Consider the following 21,682-nt stretch of genomic DNA (forward strand, 5'->3'; position numbering starts at 1 on the left):
CAACTGGGACTAGAACCGGGTGTGTCGGCGCCGCAAGGCGGAGGATTAGCCTAGTGAGCCGCGGTGCCGGCATACTGTGGCTTTCTTCCACTGCTTTTCCAGGTGTGTTAGCAGGGAGCTGGAATGGAAGTGAGCAGCCAGGACTTGAACCAGTGCTCATATGGGATGCCAGAGTCACAGGCTGAGGCTTAACTCACTATACCACTATACTACAATGCTGGCCTCAAGATGATTTGTTGTTGTTGTTGTTGTTTGACAGGCAGAGTGGACAGTGAGAGACAGAGAGAAAGGTCTTCCTTTGCCGTTGGTTCACCCTCCAATGGCTGCTGCGGCCGGCGCACCGCGCTGATCTGAAGGCAGGAGCCAGGTGCTTCTCCTGGTCTCCCATGGGGTGCAGGGCCCAAGCACCTGGGCCATCCTCCACTGCACTCCCTGGCCACAGCAGAGAGCTGGCCTGGAAGAGGGGCAACCGGGACAGAATCCGGCACCCCGACCAGGACTAGAACCCAGTGTGTCGGCGCCACAAGGTGGAGGATTAGCCTAGTGAGCCACGGCGCCAGCCAAGATGATATTTTAATGTTTCATTCTGCCTTGGCAAAATCCAAGCATAAGACATTTTCGTTAACACTATTAAAAGTTACGGTTTTCAAAAATTTACTCATATCTTTGTAAAAATTCAGAAATAGTGAACTCATGTTTGTAATTTTTATTTAACTGACTTGTAAATATTTTTTCAGATGCAGTAAAACGCAGAACTCTTCCAGCTTGGATTCGTGAAGGTCTTGAAAAAATGGAACGTGAAAAGCAGAAGAAGTTGGAGAAAGAAAGAATGGAGCAGCAACGTTCACAACTGTCCAAAAAAGAAAAGAAGACCACAGAAGACACTGAAGGAGGAGATGGGCCTCGTTTACCTCAGAGAAGTAAATTTGTAAGTAGAATCTGTTGACATGAGACTCCATGTGACAGTTTTATCTGTGTAAAAGAGATCATTGAAATGTTTTAGCTTGGAGGAAAATATTAATGTTCCTGAGATTATTTTTAGTTAGTATACCTGGGGGACTATGGTTGATTGTGTGTTTTTGTTTATTTGAGAGTTTTCATCTGCTAGTTTACTTTCCAAGTGCCTCCAGCAGTGGGGCTGAGCCAGCAGTAACTTGTTCCGTGCTGGTTTGACATCAGCACTGTCTAGTATGTGACTCAGGAAATGGGTCCTCTGCCCAAGGACCTTTGCTGCTGCAGAAGTACATCTCAGTGAAAGCAAGGCAGCTAGATTTTGGCAGAACTTTCTAGTTTTGCTTAGATTCCATAAATACTATAAATTACTTTTCTTTCTCCTAAAAGACTTAGGCCAAAGCTATATTTTTTTTGTACTGGATGTTATAGAAGTAAATGAAAAATACTGTTTATGTTTACCTCTTTTATTTTTTAAGCCTTTAAAAATATATAGATATATAATATATAGATATATAATATATAAATTTTTTTTATGGTCAAAAATTGTTTGGAAATTATCCTTCCTTCTGAAATGCCTTTGAGCTTCTTTGGGCTTGTGTTAAATATATTTTTCCTCTGGTCCAAATAATCTTTCCAGAGTAGCACTGAAGTGATCATCTGGTCTTTTACTTAGTGGGATCATTATGAGTCACTATGGGAAGCCTCTTTGACTAAAGAAGGGTCCCCTTTTGAAGGTGTGCTATGGATACTGAAGCCTAAAATTGTACAGTGATAACTTGCTGGCATTTGCTCACTCTGAAGTATATCTAATTTTTTAAACTATTTTTTTCCATTATGTGGCTAAAGAGAAATAAGTTTTGCTAACTTTCACGGCCAGCTGAGATCTTGGAACTATGTAAAGATATTTTATTTTTAGTCATATTTAGGAAAGTAAACATATGATTAATAACATGTAGTACATTTATCCAAAGTTCCTGATACCATTCATTTTAGAACTGTCATATAGAAATAGGTGTTAATTAAATGTGTCTCTGGACATATTTTTCTGGTTTTTTATAAAATAAGGTCAAAATTGACTAAGGGAAAAACAAAATTTAAGAATTAAAATAATTCTTGGGGGCCGGCATTATGGCACAGTGTAAGATAAAGCTGTGCCTGCAATACTGGCATCTCATGTGGGTAGCAGTTCGTATCCCGGCTACTCCGTTTCTGATCCAGTTCCCTGCTAATGGCCTGAGAAAAGTAGCAGAAGATGTCCCAATTGCTTGGGCCCCTGTTACCCACCTGGGAGACTTGGAAGAAGCTCCTGGGTCCTGGCTCTGATCTGGCCCAGTTTTGGTCATTGTATCCATCTGGGGAGTGAACCAGCAGATGCAAAATCTGTCTCTTTCTCTCTGTCTTTCCCTTTCTCTAACTCTGACTTTCAAATAAATGTTTAGAAAATAAAGAGTTAAAATAATTCTTTCATAAGCTATCTTATAGTCAGATTTCTTTCTAGATAATACTTTTTAAACTACCACATGAAGTTTATAGTACAAAACTGTAAATTAGCAATTTTACTTTTATATTTCTATTTCATCACTTCTTAATTTGGAGTCTTAAATTTTTGGTGTACTTTAAGGAAAGAATTTTGGATTAAAAATGTGAATTTGGGCTACCATCTATTTTTGTGTAGGATAGTGATGAGGAAGATGAAGACGCTGAAAACCTTGAAGCTGCAAGCAGTGGAAAAGTCACAAGAAGTCCATCTCCAATTCCTCAAGAAGAGCAGAGTGAACCAGAAATGACTGAAGAAGAGAAAGAATATCAAATGGTAGAATGTTTAGTTTCTTACTGTGTACAGGGATTTATTTTGTTAGTAATTGTGGCTAATCTAAACATTTAAACTGAGAACTATAGAATAGTTAGAAAATGTTTATATATAGATTGGCTGGGCAAATAATGTCTGCAGAATCCAGATGACTTTTAACACGCAAAATTCCAGCCTAAAAGCAGCCTTTAAGCCCATTTCCCAATACTAATATTGCAATTAAAACAGTCTTTTGCCATATGAGATTCAAGAGAATATTAATCTATTTTTTCTAAAGTGTGTTTTGTTAAATAGAAACATTGAGAAGTGATAAAAGAATTCATAGAAGTACAAGTTTAGGAAGCCTTGGAGTAGGGCACAGACTTCATAGTAAGAATCCTGAATGCCTTTGATTTTCCATATTGTATATTGTCATTTTGTGAGATTGAGATTCTAATATGCTGTGCTTCTCACTTCAAAGACCTATGATTTTTAGAGTGTCTTTAGAAAATGCTGAGTCATTTTACTCTTATTTTAATAGATGGGCAATGTGGAGCACAAGAAGGCTCAGGGACTAGTGAAGAGTAGTCTGCATTTCAGGAAATCGGTAGCTCAGCCAGGGCTAGAATTCAGCACTTACTTTAGGTCTGTTGAACTTGCCATTTTATATTATGTTAGCTCCCTTAAGAATTCTGCTATAGGTTATTAGTGTATTAGAGTACTCAAGAATAAAACAACTTCATTTGGTAGAATGGAGTAACATCCTTTTCCCCAACTATTCTTGTATTGTTCCCCAGATGTTTTTAATCTAACCTTGAGAAACTGACTTAGGAAACTAGTATTGTACTGTTTACCAGTATTATTTAATGAAGGGAAAGGGATACTCCTTATGGGGATTTTCCCTCTAGAGTAAGAATTCATTGTCTTCATTTTTTCCTTTGACCCATAAGATTTTAGAATTTTTTAAACATTGATGTTTTAGAATAATTTTCAAAGAACTCTATTCGAATGGCTGATCTGATTCAAAATTGTTATAAAATGGATTTGTATTTAAGTTTTTTGAGAAACTTTATAAAATATTTTTCCTTAGATGTTATTGACAAAAATGCTTCTGACTGAAATTCTATTGGATGTCACAGATGAAGAAATTTATTACATAGCCAAAGATGTACACCGAAAAGCAACGAAAGGTATATTGTGGATGTTTTTGGTTTTCTTTTTCTGGGGTCATTTTGATTTTGGTGACTATTTTGGACTCTTTTTGTTGTCCTTGTTGGATTACTATCAGATATTCGAATATTCCTCATCTTGCATGTTTTAACTCTGAGAAGGGTTAGATTTGTAGATACTATATTAAAACTATGCAAATATTTTTGTTTTATCTGAACTACCTGAACACAAATTAGCTACATGCTATTGTCCGTAAAATGTTTTGTGGAAAAATTCCTGATGTTTAATTTTTTTCCAGATTTTTTTATAGATAACATGGTATTGGTGTATGACTTCTAATATAACTTATTCTGACTAGTGAATTTTGGATTATAAACCTTCAGATTTTTCAGTTTATCAGTTATAATTCTTTCAGAAGCAAGTGATTCCTCCCTCCCCCCATATTTTTAGTGACACTTTAAAAATATATGGAAAAGAAAAATTAAATTACATGCCATATTTCAGAAATAGGAATACAGATATAATGATCAACATTTTCCCTCATTTTAAACCATTTTAAACTCACATCAGAATTAGAATTTCAAAGCCAGACATGCTACTGGTTTAAAGTGAATGTTATGTTTTTAATGTTTCTTCTCTCCCCAAAAAGCAGCAATAGTGGTAGATTTAACAATACCATAGACTCATGACTATGAAATCGTGGCTATTTGTGTTAACATGTTGTTCCTGTTGTTGATGTGATACAAAGCTCCTGCAAAACAGCTGGCACAGTCCAGTGCACTGGCTTCCCTCACTGGACTCGGTAAGTGTTCTCCTTATTTATGAGAGGGCCTAAAGGGAAAATCACACTTACCTTGTCTCTCTCCATGTTCTGTTTTGAAACTGTACTATTTCTACTCAGTTTATAAACCTAGGTCTCAGGGTTATATAGCAGTCTGCACACGATTTGCCTTTTTTTTTTTTTTTTTTTTTTTGAATAAAGCATTCACAATCTGATGGCTAATTCATAGCTATTGGGGCAAATTGTAATGAAGGATTTCCTCATCAGTTGCTCCAATGCATGCATTTTATAGATATAAAATTATATATGAAAACATATATACGTGATATATGCTTTAATAGTTCGTAAGTTAGCCATGATAGTATCTAAACTCACTTTCAGAGTTATTGCAAACATGCTTTAGGGATGAACCTGTCCACTAATGCTTTTAATGGCTGTTGCAGAGATTGTGTTGCAGCAAGTCAAGTTTTAACATAGAGGAAAAGGTCTCTTATAATAGTAGTGATGTGTTCATAATTTGCTATTTGCATGGTATATTACCAAAGCTATAAAAGTTTAAATTTGCCTTTTCCATGTCTTCATTTCAAATTAGTTTTGTGAGGATCAAGAAAATGGGTAGAGCTAAATGCCCATGCAGTTTTTGTTATGGTTACTATTTAGATCACTTCAGGGTGGGGAGTAGTTTCAGTACTACTATACTATTTCTATATCAGGGAGAATTACAGTATTCTGATTTTTGTTTTTTAAGGGAAAATTTGCCTAGTATACTACCTGGGGTTCATAAACTTTCAATGATGTAAGATAATTTTAGAAGTATTTTCAGGGTCGTCATAAATTTTGTAAAGATAGTTGAATTAAGTAAGCTTTAGTGAGGCTTTGTTACTGGTTTGTTAAATCGTTTTTGTTATTAGCATGGACAGCAAAGCAAAGCCATTATCATGATTTGTTTATGGTGAGAAATACATGAAATATTCCAGAAAGAACAAAATGCTAAGTAACCATTGCCTTGAAGGTTCAGTGAACTCCTTAAGCATTTAAATTTATACTTCTCCCCACCCCGAATAAGCATACGCTTCCAGGAAAAGGCAATGGAAAAACAAATGAGCTTTCTTCTCGGGCCTTAAAAAGTTTTTAATGCATAATACAATTTTTTCATATGATAGACTGAACTTTATACACACAGGTGGACTGGGTGGTTATGGATCAGGAGACAGTGAAGATGAGAGAAGCGACAGAGGCTCTGAGTCATCTGACACTGATGATGAAGAATTACGGCACCGAATCCGGCAAAAACAGGAAGCTTTTTGGAGAAAAGAAAAAGAACAACAGCTGTTACACGACAAACAGATGGAAGGTATATTTTTAGGCTTAGTTCTTGTCTGGTTTTGTATATTTAAAAAAATTTTTTTAGAGATTAATTTATTTGAAAGGCAGAGTTAGAGAGAGAGACAAAGAGCTGTCCCGTCTGAAGGTTTCTTCTCTAAATGGCCACAACAACTAGGGCTGGGCCAGGCTGAAACTTAAGAGTCAGGATCTTCATACATGTCTCCCAGATTTGTGACAGGGGCCAAAATATTTGGGCCATCTTCCACTGCTTTCCCAGGCACAATAGCAGAGAGCAGGATGAGAAGTGGAGTAGCTAATACTCAAACCAGTGCTCATATGAGATGCTGGCATTGTAGGCAGCAGCTTTACCCGCAGTACCACAACACCAGGCCCTAAAATTTTTTAACCACTTAAAAATATCAAAAGATAGAATTGGGGCTAAATTCAGCTCTCTGCTATGGCCAGGTAGTGCAGTGGAGGATGGCCCAAGTGCTTGGGCCCTGCACCCGCATGGGAGACCAGGAGAAGCACCTGGCCCCTGGCTTCAGATCAGCGTAACGCGCCTGCTGCTGCGGCCATTGCAGGGTGAACCAACGGCAAAGGAAGACCTTTCTCTCTGTCTCTCTCTCTCACTGTCCACTCTGTCAAAAATAAATTAATTTAAAAAAAAACTTAAAAAAAAAAATTGGGGCTAAATTTCTGAATAATATGTGCTACAACTGAAACTGATATTACAATTTTTTCATTTTAGGAGCCATTCATTCCACTGGCTATAAGCCAGGCTATTTAGAGTACTGTTACATTTAAAAAAAATTTTTTTAAGGCTTTATTATTTATTTGAAAGACAGAGTTGAGGGTGGGAGATCTTCCATCCACTGCTTTACTCCATAAATGGCTGCAGTGAGTGGCTGGGGTTGGTCAGGTGAAAGCTGGGAGCCTGGAACTCCATCCAGGTCTCCCACGTGGGTGGCAGGGGCCCAACCACTTGAACCATCTTCTGTTGCTTTCCCAGGCGATTAAGCAGGGAGCTGGGTAGGAAGTGGGGCAGCCAGGACTTGAACCAGCATCCATATGGGATGCTAATGTTGGCAGGCAGTGGCTTAACTATTGTGCCACAATTCTGGCCCCCAACGTTAAAATTCTTAAAATGAAAAAGACCTTTTTAAGATGCAAGAAATGTATTTGTAAAACTAGCTAGGGTATTTCAGTTTATAAGACTATTGAAATTTATTTGTAAGGATAATAAGGATTGTAAGGATAATAGAAGGGAGAACCAGATTTATTTATTGGTTTGTTTACTTGCAAGGGGTGGGGGAGGGAGGAGAATTCCTGTCTGCTAGTTCGTTCCCCAAATAGCCATAATAGCCAGTATTTGCCAGACTGAAGCTAGGAGCTGAGAATTCAATCCAGGTCTCCCACATGGGTAGCAGAGTCCAATTAACTTGAGCCATCACCACTGCCTCCCGGGATCTGCATTAGCAAGAAGCTGGAGCCAGAGCTATTTCCTACTCAGACTCTCCCAATGTGAGATACGGGCATCTTAACCTCTAGGCTAAATGCCTGCTCCTAGAAGTTTTATGTAATAATATTAGGAATAATGAAAGAATATTTATTTAGAATTTCATTATTAAAAAATCTTTTTGGGTTATTTGAAAGATAAAAGGAGCTAAAAGTTTCCTATAAATTACTTGTTGATTTTTAAGTTGCTTTAATGGAACACAAGAGAAATCTTTTCTTACTTGCTTTGTTTGCCCCTCTACATTTTGATACCCTCTTGCTGTGCTGGATAGGATAGCTTACTTCTTAGAGATACTGATCACTTGAAATGTGAATGACCCAAATTAATATGGGCTATAGGCATAAAAAACACTAGATTTAAAAGAATTTACATGGAAAAAATTAGCAGAATATCTCAGGATTCTTTTTAATTGATAATGCGTCAAAAATGGCAGTATTTTTGATAGTAAGATGTTAAAATTAATTTTACCCCTTTCTATTTATTTTTCTAATGTGGCTGTCAAAAATTTTGAATTACTTACATGGTTTGCATTTTCTAACTTTGTTGAACAGTTCTGCTTTATTGTTAAAGTCTGCTAGCTTATTCTGTCTCTCTCTCTAACTCTGCCTGTCAAAAAAAAAAAGTCTGCTAGCTTAAAATTTTAAAATTAGGAGTTTTTCTTGTTATATTCCAGTTTTCTTAGTATTTTTCTTTTTCTGTTTCAGAAGAAAAGCAACAAACAGAAAGAGTTACAAAAGAGATGAATGAATTTATCCATAAAGAGCAAAATAGTTTATCACTACTAGAAGCAAGAGAAGCAGATGGTGATGTGGTTAATGAAAAGAAAAGAACTCCAAATGAGACTACATCAGTTTTAGAACCAAAAAAAGAGCATAAAGAAAAAGAAAAACAGGGAAGAAGTAGATCAGGAAGTTCTAGTAGTGGTAGTTCAAGTAGCAATAGCAGAACTAGTAGTACTAGTAGTACTGTGTCTAGCTCTTCATACAGTTCTAGCTCAGGTAGTAGTCGGACTTCTTCTAGGTCTTCTTCTCCTAAAAGGAAAAAGAGACATAGTAGGAGTAGATCTCCAGCAATGAAAGCTAGACGTAGTAGGAGTAGAAGCTACTCTCACAGAATTAAAATAGAGAGCAATAGGGCTAGGGTAAAGATTAGAGATAGGAGGAGATCTCATAGGAATAGCATGGAAAGAGAAAGACGACGCAATCGGAGTCCTTCCCGAGAGAGACGTAGAAGTAGAAGTCGCTCAAGGGATAGACGAACCAATCGTTCCAGTCGCAGTAGGAGTCGAGATAGGCGTAAAACTGATGATCAACGTGGAAATCTTAGTGGAAGCAGTCAGAAGCACAAAGGTGAGGCTAAAGAACAAGAGAGGAAAAAGGAGAGGAGTCGAAGTATAGATAAAGACAGAAAAAAGAAAGACAAAGAAAGGGAGCGTGAACAGGATAAAAGAAAAGAGAAACAAAAAAGGGAAGAAAAAGATTTTAAGTTCAGTAGTCAGGATGATAGGTTAAAAAGGAAACGAGAAAGTGAAAGAACATTCTCCAGGAGTGGTTCTATATCTGTTAAAATCATAAGACATGATTCTAGACAGGATAGTAAGAAAAGTACTACCAAAGACAGTAAAAAACATTCAGGCTCTGATTCTAGTGGAAGGAGCAGTTCTGAATCTCCAGGAAGTAGCAAAGAAAAGAAGGCTAAGAAGCCTAAACATAGTCGATCGCGATCCATGGAGAAATCTCAAAGGTCTGGTAAGAAGGCAAGCCGCAAACACAAGTCTAAGTCCCGATCAAGGTAGTATACTTTTTAAAGTATTTTGTCTGATTTTTAAAAAAAAAAAATTTGAATTTATTCAAAGTTGAAAGTGTCCTTTCTCTCTCTCTCTTTAATAACTCAGTTTGGTACTTGCTAAATGATCATAGTCATAAATGTTAGAAATCCTATATAATATTATTTATTAAAAATTGCAGTTTTTTAGTTTAAAATACATTTTTATTTTTAAATTTGTCTTTTCCCTTTTTTTTTTTTTTTCAGATCAACCACCCCTCCCCGTCGTAAGCGCTGAGGAATGATGTGGCAAGATTGCCATGATGTTGTTTTAAAAATTCCATGAGTTTTAAGGGCTTGTCTCATTATAGAGGCACATTGTGGCTGTGTAGGTGAAACCAGAATCTTTTTTTTTTTTTAATCTGTAAATAGGTGTACTTTTTTCAAATGCTGCTCCAAGTTACATAATAGGATTTCTTTGTATTACTTTTTTTTTTTTTTTTTCAAAAAATAGTGCATAATGACTATAAATATGCCATTCTCTTTCAGCTGTAATGTTCTTAAAATTATTCTTGAATGTACTGTGATGTCAATAAAGCTCTTTAGTTCATTTTTGTTAAACTCTTGCACCTTAATTTTATGATTTTAATCTAAGGAATGTACTTTTCTAAAAAGGCAGCTGGAATTTTGTATAACAGGTTTTAAAGGTACTTCCTCCCATTTCCCCAAAGAAAATGGTTTTAACTTAATAGTTTGTCAAAATTTGTAAATTGTACCCATGGACTTTTGTCAAATTCCAACTTTAAGGGTGTGGAAGAGGGTCATACATAGACCTTTACTTTTCATTTTGAAGCATTTGACAACTTTCTAAAGTTCTTTATTTTTGGGGATTTTCCAAGTAATATATATATGTGTGTGTGTGTGTGTGTGTGTGTGTGTATAAAATATGGTTCACTCCTGTAAAATGAAATTGCTGGAATCAGTCAAGTCATTGCACCCAGTAGAGTTATTTGTTACAAACAATTGTGTTGCACACTAATAGTCAAGTCCGGAATTATATTCTGCAATCAATCATTTCTGTTTTAAACACTCGGGTATTACAGAAATAGGACTCATTCAATAGATTTATTTATATTTTTTAAAATATATGACTTCAGCTCAATGAAAGAAGGCTGTATTATGCAGGTTTGTTTCAATTTCCCAACATTAAAGTGGTCTGATATGTGTCAGTTTCTGAAAATTATGATCAGTGAGAGGTCTGACAGTGTAAGGAAGTCATAACTCCTGTGTAGAATGGGGATCCCAAGGTATTTAAACTGAAGTGCTCAACTGTTTTCAGCATCCCTTTTTATAAGATTATGCACTTATGAGTGATAGATGAATCTGCAGAGGCTTTCAAATTATAATCTAAAAAGAAGGAAAGTCGGTGCAGGGCACAGAGAAGTTTGTAAAGTACACCTTTTTACCAGCAATAGTTCATTTTAAAAATAATGCCAGATTTTGCCAAGATCAGTGTTTCCTCAAAATGAAGATAGAAATACATTTGTTTATTGTGCTCTTGTACCTCTACATAGGTTCTTAATAATTTTGAGCAGTTATGCATTTATCTAAAGGTAATAAATCACCTGTGAGTAAATGCATGTTTATGAAAATGGCTATTTACAGTGCATTTAGTTCTGATACTTATAAAGTTGACATTTCACAGAATAATTTTAAAGTGCTTTGGGATTATATATAGTTTAGACATCAATCATATCTGGAGACAAAGGTAAATGTGCAATATTTTTTATGTAAGTTGAGCTAACACGGTAATTGCAAAATGAGCTGATTAATTTGTAATAGATAAGTTGTATAATGTTTTCATATCTTAAAATGGTTTTTAGATTCATCTTCAAGTAAAATATTATTTTTAAAATAAAACCTCAGAAAAATTCTGCCTATGGATATGCACATTTTTGGGCAAGATATGAATTACAGCCAAAAGTAGTAGTTGATAATTTTACATACTCTGCTATGATTTTGAAGCTTCTTATCAGTTAAATCTGTAAAGTTTTTAAAGATTTTTGTGATTATTAGATGCATCAGTGTTATAATTAGATATTTGGGTTTTTCAGGTTTTTATGGAAAATTTAAGGAATTCATTATTTCTTTGACATGTAATTACTTTGAGTGTTAAGATCATATTTAAAAGGGCTCCAATGACTTGGGATGTGAATGTTAAAACATACACATAAGTTAACTAGATGTACAATTTGGTATGAAACCTTTTCTAAAATGTCACTACCAGGAAATTAATAGATTCAGTTTTTAAGACAATCATTTGTCTGGATTGGTTACTAAAAACTATCTTCTTTAAGAGGTTTTCTTTTAAAATATTTTTAGTGTATTAATTGTACTTGGTTTTGTTGGGGGGGAGAGTAAACCACACCATTAACAGAATAAATGTAACTTGGAAGAGGTAATTATAAAATTTGTTTCAGGCCCCAAAATATAAATAAAGATTGGTGTGGAATCTCATTAGTGTATGTTTTCTACCATCTTTTTTTTTAGCATCCATTTCTAATAGTATAATACATAATAGGTAAATTCCCCAAATAGAGTTTATTTTTTGTGTCATTTTGTTTCTTCAAAGGAACACATGAAGTGTGATGGTAGATGAGATTTTTAAATTTTATTTTTTACATAGGAATTCTATTAGATCCAAAGTTCCTACAACACTGCCTTATGGTAGCCTTTACATTTAAATTGAATTTTTTGGCCTACGCCGAGGCTCAATAGGCTAATCCTCTGCCTGCGGCACTGGCACATCAGGTTCTAGTATTGGTCAGGGTGCCGGCTTCCAGTCCAGCTCTCTGCAGTGGCCCGGGAAGGCAGTGGAGGATGGCCCAAGTGCTTGGGCCCTGTACCTGCTTGGGAGACCAGGAGAAGCACCTGGCTCCTGGCTTTGGATCAGCGCGGGGCTGCAGTGGCCATTGAGGGGTAAACCAACGGCAAAGGAAGACCTTTCTGTCTGTCTCTCTCTCTCACTGTCCACTCTGCCTGTCAAAAAAAAATTGAATTTTTCTTCCCTTTATATAAATTAAAATGTATTTTAGTTTATTGAAGTTTGTAAAATGTACTAAATATAGTTCAATGGAAACTGCATTTCAATGGAAACATAATGAGAGTCTTTGGATTCTGCTGATGTATTTTTGGCAAATTGCTAAGTCACTATGGCCTTCAAAATCTTCAACTGGGTAAAGCAGGTATTAGATTATCTCTAAGGTCTTGAGTACTTCTAGCCCTTTAAGTTGTTCAGTTTCAAGTAGAATTTGGTTGTAATGTCCAAAATCTAAAAGAGAAAATCAGTTTTTTGTTAGCCACATACAAGATATATATGTATATATATATATGTATATATCTATGCATGGATTTAAATTTTTTTCACCAAAATAAATTTACCTTTTTTAAATTCCATTTCCCTTGAACTTTTTGAATTACCCTTTAATTTCTACCTTAAGTGTTTATCAGATATCATTGATTAAAAATTAGTTACATCTGCCACATTCTGATTATAATAGTGTAAGTTATCATAGAATTATTCTAAATGGCCATTTTTGTGGAATTTTTTAATAAATATGAAAACAAACTGAGTGGCTATAGTAGGTCAAGTATATGTACTGTTTCAAAGTGATTAAAGTTAGCTGGGAGTAATTCACTTTTAGTAAAACAATTATTAAATGCAGACTAGTTTTACATAAAAATAAATTTGTAGACTAAGCCATAATGATAGTCTGGGAAATCAAAACTATCCATATGCATCCATATACTGTATTATATCTAACACTACTATGAATGTAAGTCAGGTGTGAGGTTTGCTCTTTGTTGATGTTTGTAAAGTACCATGAGCTCTTTGTGCATACATGAACCAAACTAGTTATGAGGATTTAAAAGCCTTTTGCTTCCCGTCAGTGTTAAGGCAAATCACTGGGCCATTGGTGTTGAAAATGTAGCTTAAAAGCTCAGAAAAGTGTGGCATATTTGTACAAAGTACATTGCATTTAAATAAAGCTAAGAACTTTATGTAATGACACTTGCACTTCACATTTATCCTTGGCCTTGTCACTCCAGCAAATATAACACGCTTAATTTTCTTTTGTGCAGAACTTTTGCTTTGATTGGGAGAGATGTTCTTGTATCTAAAGAGAGGAGCTCTGAAGAGGACATAGCAACTGAAAAGTCTGCAGTCATTCTTAGGAGGTCAATATTTTAGCTAAGGAGCCATGAGTGAAACACTATTTCTGAATAGGAAAGTTCACTAATTCGAAGAACTCTGCACCGATTTGATCCTGCCTGTTGAAAATGTAGAATTATTTTTTTGCCTTTTAATGTTGGAAACTTATCCTTGTTCTTACTGAAGGAAAGGATTTTTATATATTTAGATACAAGGTTACTGATCAGTATTCAAGCGCTAAATGAAGTTTGCATAGAGTGTTAACAGTTGCATACTATATAATATCCTATATAGGATATTAGCAGATCACTTGCAGAAAATAAATTTTAAATTTGGATTTCTGGCCTTCTTGTCATACTTGAATGCCTTGAAAGGGAAAATAATTCTACCGTTAGGGAACAGGTTCTGCCACAGTTTTGTGATTCTGAGTAGAATCAGTGTTTTGCAGACATATAAATGTCCTTGGGGAGAATATCTGTTGAAAAAGCTACACAAAAGTAAAGAGCACAGCAGATTGGTGGCTGGATGTCTACTTTGACCGTAAAATTTGAGGTGGTCCTGTAAGAACAGGCGTTATAGAGGATATCCAAGTTTGTTTACAATAAAACATTTTATAGTTTGATTGCATAGACAATGTGCTACATGTCGAACGTGAAAACCTCGCTACACTTTCACATACGTAGTAGCATTTAATGCAGTCCTGACACTCGGCTGTAGACGGCGTCAGTGGGTCCCGGAACGTTTCTGTTGGGGGCTTTTTGCTGGAGGGACCGGAAAAGAGGTAGCATACCTCATCAGGATGTCGGGAGGACACAAGCTGAGCTGCTCCGGCATTCGTTTTTTAGGAGTGCTTGGGTCTGTTTGCCGCGAAGCACCAGCTCACCGTCTTCGCTTAACAGGGGCGGGTGAGTGTGTGCGGCATTCCCGCTCGGCGCGCCGCGGGACAGGTGGTTCTGCGCAGGCGCGGGAGAGGGAGCCGCCGCTGGACTCCACACGCCGTCGGCGGAAACTGCGTCCTAGCTCCCGGCTTTCGCTTTTAGTGGAACACCGGGTCTAGGGTGCCATCCTCACCTTCGCGGACGCCGGGGAAAAAGCTGAGGATTAGCGGTACTGGCCGGAAAGAAGGCAGCCCGGGGGGCCGCCGCCATATGCCCAACGGCCTTTGTCTCATTTCAGTTGAGCTGGCCAACCTAGTGTGTGCTGGGGTCTCAAGGTCGTGCTCCCCTCCTTTGTCGGGGGGAGGAAGGGGAAGACAGGCCAACAGGTCTCTCCTGGTTATACTTCGCGTTCTGTCTGCCTTTTGTTCGCGCGTATCTTGACTTTTTTCAGAAAGAATTTAAGGGAGCTGTACTGCTCCGAAAGATCGCGCTCCCATCCGTTGGTTCGTTTCCCACAGGCCGGCAGACTGGGGGCCAGGAGCTCAGGACAGGTCTCGCGTGTGTGGCAGGAACCCAGCCACTGGAGTCGTCGCCTGCGGCTTCCCAGCATCGAACCAGAGCCCCAGCATCAAACCGAGGCACTCTGATACGGGATTTGGCATCCCAACCCGCCCCTTAACCTCCAGGCTTTATAAATGCCTACCTGTATACTTTTTGATAAATAGGTACCTCCAATACTGTATTTGCAACTTAAGGAAATAACTTACTGCACTTGGTGCTTGTAGGTGACAGTCTGTTAACTTCCAGTATTAAGTAGAAACTTAAGTTCATCCTTTACGTAAAACATATTGCTCAAATATGGTATGAAAAGGACGGTATGACAGAGGTGTTAGGGGCACTGAGAATTTAAAAATGAATAATATCTCACAGTTCTGATTAGTAAGTGTTAGGACAGAGCCAAGATTGGGATTAATGAGCTAAAAACAGCAATCTAACAGCCACCAATAGAGTTGGCACTTGTGAAAAAAGTGCAGTCAATACAAAATATTTAAAACTATTTGCGGGGCTAGCGCTGTGGCGCAGTGGGTTAATGCCCTGGCCTGAAGCGCCGGCATCCCATATGGGCACCGGTTCTAGTCCTGGCTGCTCCTCTTCCGATCCAGCTCTCTGCTGTGGCCTGGGGTAGCAGTAGAAGATGGCTCAAGTCCTTGGGCCCCTGCACCCACGTGGTAGACCTGGAAGAAGCTCCTGGCTCCTGGCCTCGAATTGGCGCAGCTCTGGCCTGTTGGGGCCATCTGGAGAGTGAACCATCGGATGGAAGATCTCTCTCTCTCTCTCTCTCTCTCTCTCTCTCTCTCTCTCTGCCTCTCCTCTCTCTGTGTAACTCTGACTTTTGAATAAATAAATAAATCTTAAAAAAAAAAAAGAATTTGCATCCACATGGCAAAATGATTAGGTTATAGTGTTGAGAAGCAAGTTACAGATCAGTGTGTATTATGAAGTTGCAAGTATAGATGTAGCTAGAGATACAGAGAGAATAGAGATAGACTGAAATTTTAGCAGTGATTGCTTGTGGTAGAGCAGGTGATGTTCTATCATCCCTCATGTAGTTTTATTTTTTTTTTCTGAACTGTTTTTCATTCAACAGCTATTTCTTTAGAAAAGGTACAATATAAGCTCTTTCCAAGTTTTGTAGGGTGAATGTAGAATGAGCATCTTAGCCATATTTGGGATCAGGGAAACTTCTTGCCTGAGGTTTATTTAGAGAACTGTTTTGAAGGAGTTGGCTAATTTTAGAAGCAGTTGAAGAGGCCAGAGGACGAGTTTGAGAATCTGTGAGAAAATGCAAAGTGTTCCTTAGAAAGTAAATTGTATAGATGGAGGCCAAGAGGTGAGGGCAAGGAGTTGCAAGGTATGAAGTAAGAACTTTCTAGGCCATACCTTATGAAAAGCTAGGTACACCACCTAGGGTTGACCTCACGCTGAGGACAGTGCAGATTACTGAAGGAGAAACAGAATTGGACTTCGGTTTGAGAAATAACACTCAGCAGCTGGGTAGAAAGTGGGATGGAGGCAGGGGAATCTAGGCTCCAAGGGAGTAATGCAGTGATTGAAGGTGATAAAGTATTTGCAAGAAGAAAAAGATCTATTGCCTGTCTTGTTCGCTGTCAGCATGGTACCTAATGATAAGTGACTTTTAGATGAATTAAATGGGAAAACATACCCATTCCTTTAGAACCTCAGATACCAAGATGATCACAGATTCAAGGTAGGGAGGAAATCAGTACCATTAGTACAAACTCAATTTCTTTTAATTGTGGTAAGGTGACTTAAAGCTTTGAGAATTCTGGCAATATTGATCACTGAAAGATTCATTTTCTAAAATAGGGGAGGCATGAGGGAGGTGAGGGGCTGTCACTGAGAAGGCAGATCCTCTCAGTCTCAGAGGCTCAGTTTCATCATAATAATACTTAATATATCCTTAATTGTATATCACAATTTATGTAATTCTTTTTATTTTATTTTATTTATTTATTTTTTTTATTTTTGACAGGCAGAGTAGACAGTGAGAGAGAGAGACAGAGAGAGAAAGGTCTTCCCTTGCCGTTGGTTCACCCTCCAATGGCCGCTGCTGCAGCCGGCACACCGCGCTGATCCGATGGCAGGAGCCAGGATCCAGGTGCTTCTCCTGGTCTCCCATGGGGTGCAGGGCCCAAGCACCTGGGCCATCCTCCACTGCACTCCCTGGCCATAGCAGAGAGCTGGCCTGGAAGAGGGGCAACTGGGACAGAATCCGGTGCCCCGACCGGGACTAGAACCCGGTGTGCCGGCGCCGCAAGGTGGAGGATTAGCCTATTGAGCCACGGCGCCGGCCTTTATGTAATTCTTTAAGAATATCTAAATTTAGCTACCTAAAGTTATAAGGAAGGTGACACTTGAACTGAATCTTTTTTTTTTTTTTAAGAGTTAGAGAGAGAGAGAGAGAGAGAGAGAAAGGTCTTCCTTCCGTTGGTTCACCCCCTAAATGGGCGCTATGGCCGGCGCCATGCTGATCGGAAGCCAGGAGCCAGGTGCTTCCTCCTGGTCTCCCATGCGGGTGCAGGGCCCAAGCACTTGGGACATCCTCCACTGCTTCCTGGGGCCACAGCAGAGAGCTGGACTGGAAGAGGAGCTACCGGGAATAGAACCTGACGGCCATATGGGATGCCGGCGCCACAGGCAGAGGATTAACCAAGTAAGCCACGGTGCTGACCCCTTGAACTGAATCTTAAAAGGTAGACCAGATAAAGTGAATGGAAGATTGGATAACATGAGCAAAAACCTAGAAACATAAAACTTTAAAAAAATATTGGAATGAATTTGGGCCAGAAAGTGAAGGACCTATTAAAAAATAAAGCAGCGCTCAGGAGAAAACAAAAAGACATGAAAGATAAATGACCATTAAGCTTCAAGAAGGATGCTTACATTCATGATAAGTAAAAACTATACTTGTTAGATCAGTCAGTATGAAAACATTGAATTTACAGTGTATGGGTGACAGTGTGGGGAAACCAGAGTACTAGACACTCATATAGCACAGGTCTTCAAAAAATTCATATTATTTGTGTACCAAAATAATCTTTTAGTTCCTTTTTCAACCAATTTTTGAAGAACCTTCATATTACTCATGGACTAGTAAGTTGGTTCAACATCTATGGGTGGCAACTACAAACTTAAAAATCTACGTACTCTAGCATGTTCTTGGGATTTTACTGTGAGTACTCTCAAACACATGAAATTACATATATAATTCAATCTCATGATTTTGATAATAGCAAAAAATTAGAAATACCTGAATGCCCATTAAGTGGTGACTGCATAAATAAATTATATCACACAATGGATTGTCATATGGCACTTAAAAATAAAATTTTACTTTCTTGCTATATATTTATGCTATATTATGAAACAATCTCCAAGATAAATTGTTAGGTGAAAAAAAACAAAATGCAGAAAATATATTGTATTACCTTTTTTATAAAGTAAGACAAAATAATACATTAAAATAATTCTGTGTGTTTTAAATGTCTCTGGAAGTTTAAATACAAAGCTGGTATCATCAGTCACCTACAGAAGAGAAACTGGATAGTTATAATCAAGGATGGTATGTGCCCTTTTTTTCCACTTCAAGTTTATTTATTTTCATTTTATTTGAAAGATACTACTAGTTTATTTATTTTCATTTTATTTGAAAGACCGAGTGACAGAAATGTTCCATTGATTGGTTCACTCCCCAGATGCTTACAACAGCCAGCACTGCTCCAAGGCAAAGTGAGGAGCCTGGAACTCAATCTAAGTCTCCCACATGGGTGTCATCACCACTGCCTCCTAGGTATTCATTAGCAGAAAACTGGATCAGAAGCCATGGAACTTGTACTTGAACCAGGTACTCTGATAAAAGATGTAGGGACCCCAAGAGGTGTCCCAACTGTGCACCAAATGCCTACTTCCCTTTTGTACTTTTTAATCTTTTAAAAACTATTTTGAAATAAGACTGCCAAAAAGTTGCAAAAATTATACAGAGAAGGGTTGGCATTTTGTTGCAGCAGGTTAAGCTGCCACCTGGGGTACCGACGTTTCACGCTGGAGTGGTAGTTCCAGTCCAGGATGCTCTGTGCTTCCATCTTCCACCTAATGCACATTGGAGCAACAAATGGTTTCTGCCGCCCATATGGAAGATGCAGATGGAGTCTTGGCTCCGGGCTTTACCCTGAACCATCCCTGGCTATTATCGCTGTTGGGGAATGAACCAACAGATGGAAGATATTTCTCTCCATCTCTCTTTCATTCTGTCTTTCAAATAAGTAAATCTTTAAAAAGATTTAAGAGAATTCCCATATACTCTTTACCCAGTTCCTTATTGATAGCATCTTAGTACATTACAAAGCCAGGAAATGAACAGTGGCATGATGTTATTAACTACAGACCTTATTTGAATTTCACCAGCTTTACACACATTACATTCATTGTGTATGTGTACGTGTGTTAGAGCACATGAGAATGTGCCCGAGCTGTATCACAGGTATGGATCTGTGTAACAACCATTGTATTTAGGATGTGGAATCGCAAATAATATTCCTGATGCTATTCCTTTATAGTCAGAACTTACACCCAAATTTAACCCTTGGAAATCACTGATTAACTAATTTTTTCATTTCAAAAGTGTTACATAAATAGAATTGTACAAGCATATACCTTTTCAGATTAAGTATTTGTTGGCTCAACATAAATACCCTTGAAATCCATGCAAGCTGTTGCATATATCAGTAGTCCATTCCTTTTAATTTGTGAGTAGTATTTCATGATTAGGAATACATCACAATCTGTTTAACTGTTCACCTATTATGTTTTTTTTTATTCTAGTTTGGGACTCTTAAGAATTAAGCTGTTGTGACATTCATGTACAGGTTGTGTGTGGACATAGTTTTCACTTCTCTGGGATAAATTCCCAAGGAGTGCAGTTTGCTGAGTTGTATAGTAAACATATGGTGGGGCCAGAGCCTCTTCCCTGTCTCCCACAAGGGTGCAGGGGTCCAAGTACCTTAAGCCGTTCTCTACTGCCCCTCCCAGGCCACTAGTAGGGAGCTGGATGGGAAGTGGAGCAGCTGGGTCTTGAACCAGGCATAAGGGATGCTGGCATCACCAATGGCGGCCCCACCCTCTACTCCATAATGCCAGCCCCTGTGCCTAACTATGAAGTCATTAAGATTTTGTCCAATTTTTCTTCTAAAAGTTTTATAGTTTTCAAGTTTGCATTTAAATCAGTGATCAATTTGGAATTCATTTTTATATAAGATGTGAGATTTAGTTCAGGTTTTTTTCTTTTTAAAAATATTGTCTTTTTTATTTGAAACACAGAGACACAGCTGGGGAGTCAGGACTGGGGAAGAGAGCCCATCCACTGTTTCACTACTCAGTTGCCCACAGTATTGCAATGAGTGGAGCTGGGCTGGGGCAAAGTCACGAGCTGGGTACTCCAGCTCAGCCTCCCACACAGGAGGCAGCAACTCAATTACTTGAGCCATTACTATTACCCCCCAGGGTCTGAATTAGCAGGAAGCTGGTGGTGAGGAGCTAGAGCCAGTTAATTATGAAACCCAGGCTCAAGTATGGCATAATAACCGTAATTGGTAGGCTAAACACCAGCCACAAGGTTTTTTTTTTTCCCTTGGGTCTATAAAGTCTAATTGTTTCATCACTATTATTGAAAACACTATTATTCCTTCATGAAATGATTTTTGCACTATTGTCAAAAACCAGCTAGGCAAACTTGTAGGTCTATTTCTAGACTCTGTTTTGTTCCATCTGTCTTTGTATCTTCCTCCTCCATTACCACACTGTCTGGATTACTATAGCTCTGGGGTAAGTTGTTTTTTTTTTTTTTTTAAGACATTTATTTATTTGAAAGGCACAATAACAGAGAGAGAGGGAGAAACAGAGTGAAAGAACAAAAGAGACAGAGATATCTTCTGTCAGCTGGTTCACTCCCAAAAAGCCTGCCACTGTGAGTGAGACCAGGTTCAAACCATGGGTCTCTCACATGGATGGCAGGAACCCATGACATGCTGCCTCCTGGACACACCAGAAGAAAGCTGGATTGGAAACAGAGTAGCTGGGACTCAAATTGGCACTCTGATATGTGATGCAGGTGGCCCCGGGTAGTGGCTTAACCCACTATGTTGCAATGCCCATCCCTATAGTAAGTCGTAAAATTGGGTAGTATGATTCCTGCAACTTTTCTTTTCTTTTCTTTTCTTTTCTTTTCTTTTCTTTTCTTTTCTTTTCTTTTCTTTTCTTTTCTTTTCTTTTCTTTTCTTTTTTATTTGATAGGTAGAGTTATAGACAGAGAGAAACAGAGAGAAAGGTCTTCCTTCCGTTGGTTCACCCCCTAAAGGGCCACTACGGTCGGCGCTGCACTGATCCGAAGCCAGGAGCCGGGTGCTTCTTCCTGGTCTCCCATGGGGTGCAGGCACCCAAGCACTTGGGCTATCCTCCACTGCCTTTCCGGGCCACAGCAGAGAGCTGGACTGGAAGAGGAGCAACTGGGACTAGAACTCAGGGTGCCAGCGCCGCAGGTGGAGGATTAGCCAAGTGAGCCCACGGCACCGGCCCTTTATCTTCCTTTTCAATATTCTATTTCTTTTGCCTTTACATATACATTTTTTAAAAATGTTATCTTTTTTAAGATTTATTTATTTGAAAGGCAGAGAGTTACAAAGATCCAGAGAATTACAGAGAGGCAGAAGCA

General features: G+C 38.3%; 2 protein-coding genes across 9 annotated transcripts in view; both read left to right on the top strand.

Annotated features, from left to right (window-relative positions):
• The window catches only part of PNISR (PNN interacting serine and arginine rich protein), a 47,445-nt gene that overhangs the window by 18,588 nt on the left and 7,175 nt on the right, over window positions 1–21,682 (top strand). For 4 of the 5 annotated variants that reach the window (XM_008263306.5, XM_089332825.1, XM_002714878.6 and 1 more), the window contains 7 exons: window positions 738–928; window positions 2,630–2,767; window positions 3,834–3,933; window positions 4,662–4,715; window positions 5,878–6,048; window positions 8,244–9,330; window positions 9,571–9,924. In XM_008263306.5, coding sequence (XP_008261528.2) covers window positions 738–928; window positions 2,630–2,767; window positions 3,834–3,933; window positions 4,662–4,715; window positions 5,878–6,048; window positions 8,244–9,330; window positions 9,571–9,601 — 1,772 coding nt within the window. In that variant the 3' untranslated portion in view covers window positions 9,602–9,924. Of the gene's footprint in view, window positions 1–737; window positions 929–2,629; window positions 2,768–3,833; window positions 3,934–4,661; window positions 4,716–5,877; window positions 6,049–8,243; window positions 9,331–9,570; window positions 9,925–21,682 lie in introns of those variants that run through there. The other variant, XR_016233835.1, reaches the window with a different exon arrangement.
• COQ3 (coenzyme Q3, methyltransferase) overlaps window positions 9,571–21,682 on the top strand; it is a 32,204-nt gene continuing 20,092 nt past the window's right edge. The window contains exons 1-2 of one of the 4 annotated variants that reach the window (XM_089332838.1): window positions 18,477–18,538; window positions 18,672–18,820. In XM_089332838.1, the coding sequence (XP_089188964.1) occupies window positions 18,799–18,820 (22 nt within the window). In that variant the 5' untranslated portion in view covers window positions 18,477–18,538; window positions 18,672–18,798. Of the gene's footprint in view, window positions 9,692–14,249; window positions 14,422–14,931; window positions 17,630–18,476; window positions 18,539–18,671; window positions 18,821–21,682 lie in introns of those variants that run through there. The other 3 variants (XM_089332837.1, XM_008263308.5, XM_089332839.1) reach the window with 3 other exon arrangements.

This window comes from Oryctolagus cuniculus, chromosome 5, assembly GCF_051225735.1.
Source record: "Oryctolagus cuniculus isolate XC-2025 breed Fujian yellow rabbit chromosome 5, ASM5122573v1, whole genome shotgun sequence".
NCBI lineage: Eukaryota > Metazoa > Chordata > Mammalia > Lagomorpha > Leporidae > Oryctolagus > Oryctolagus cuniculus.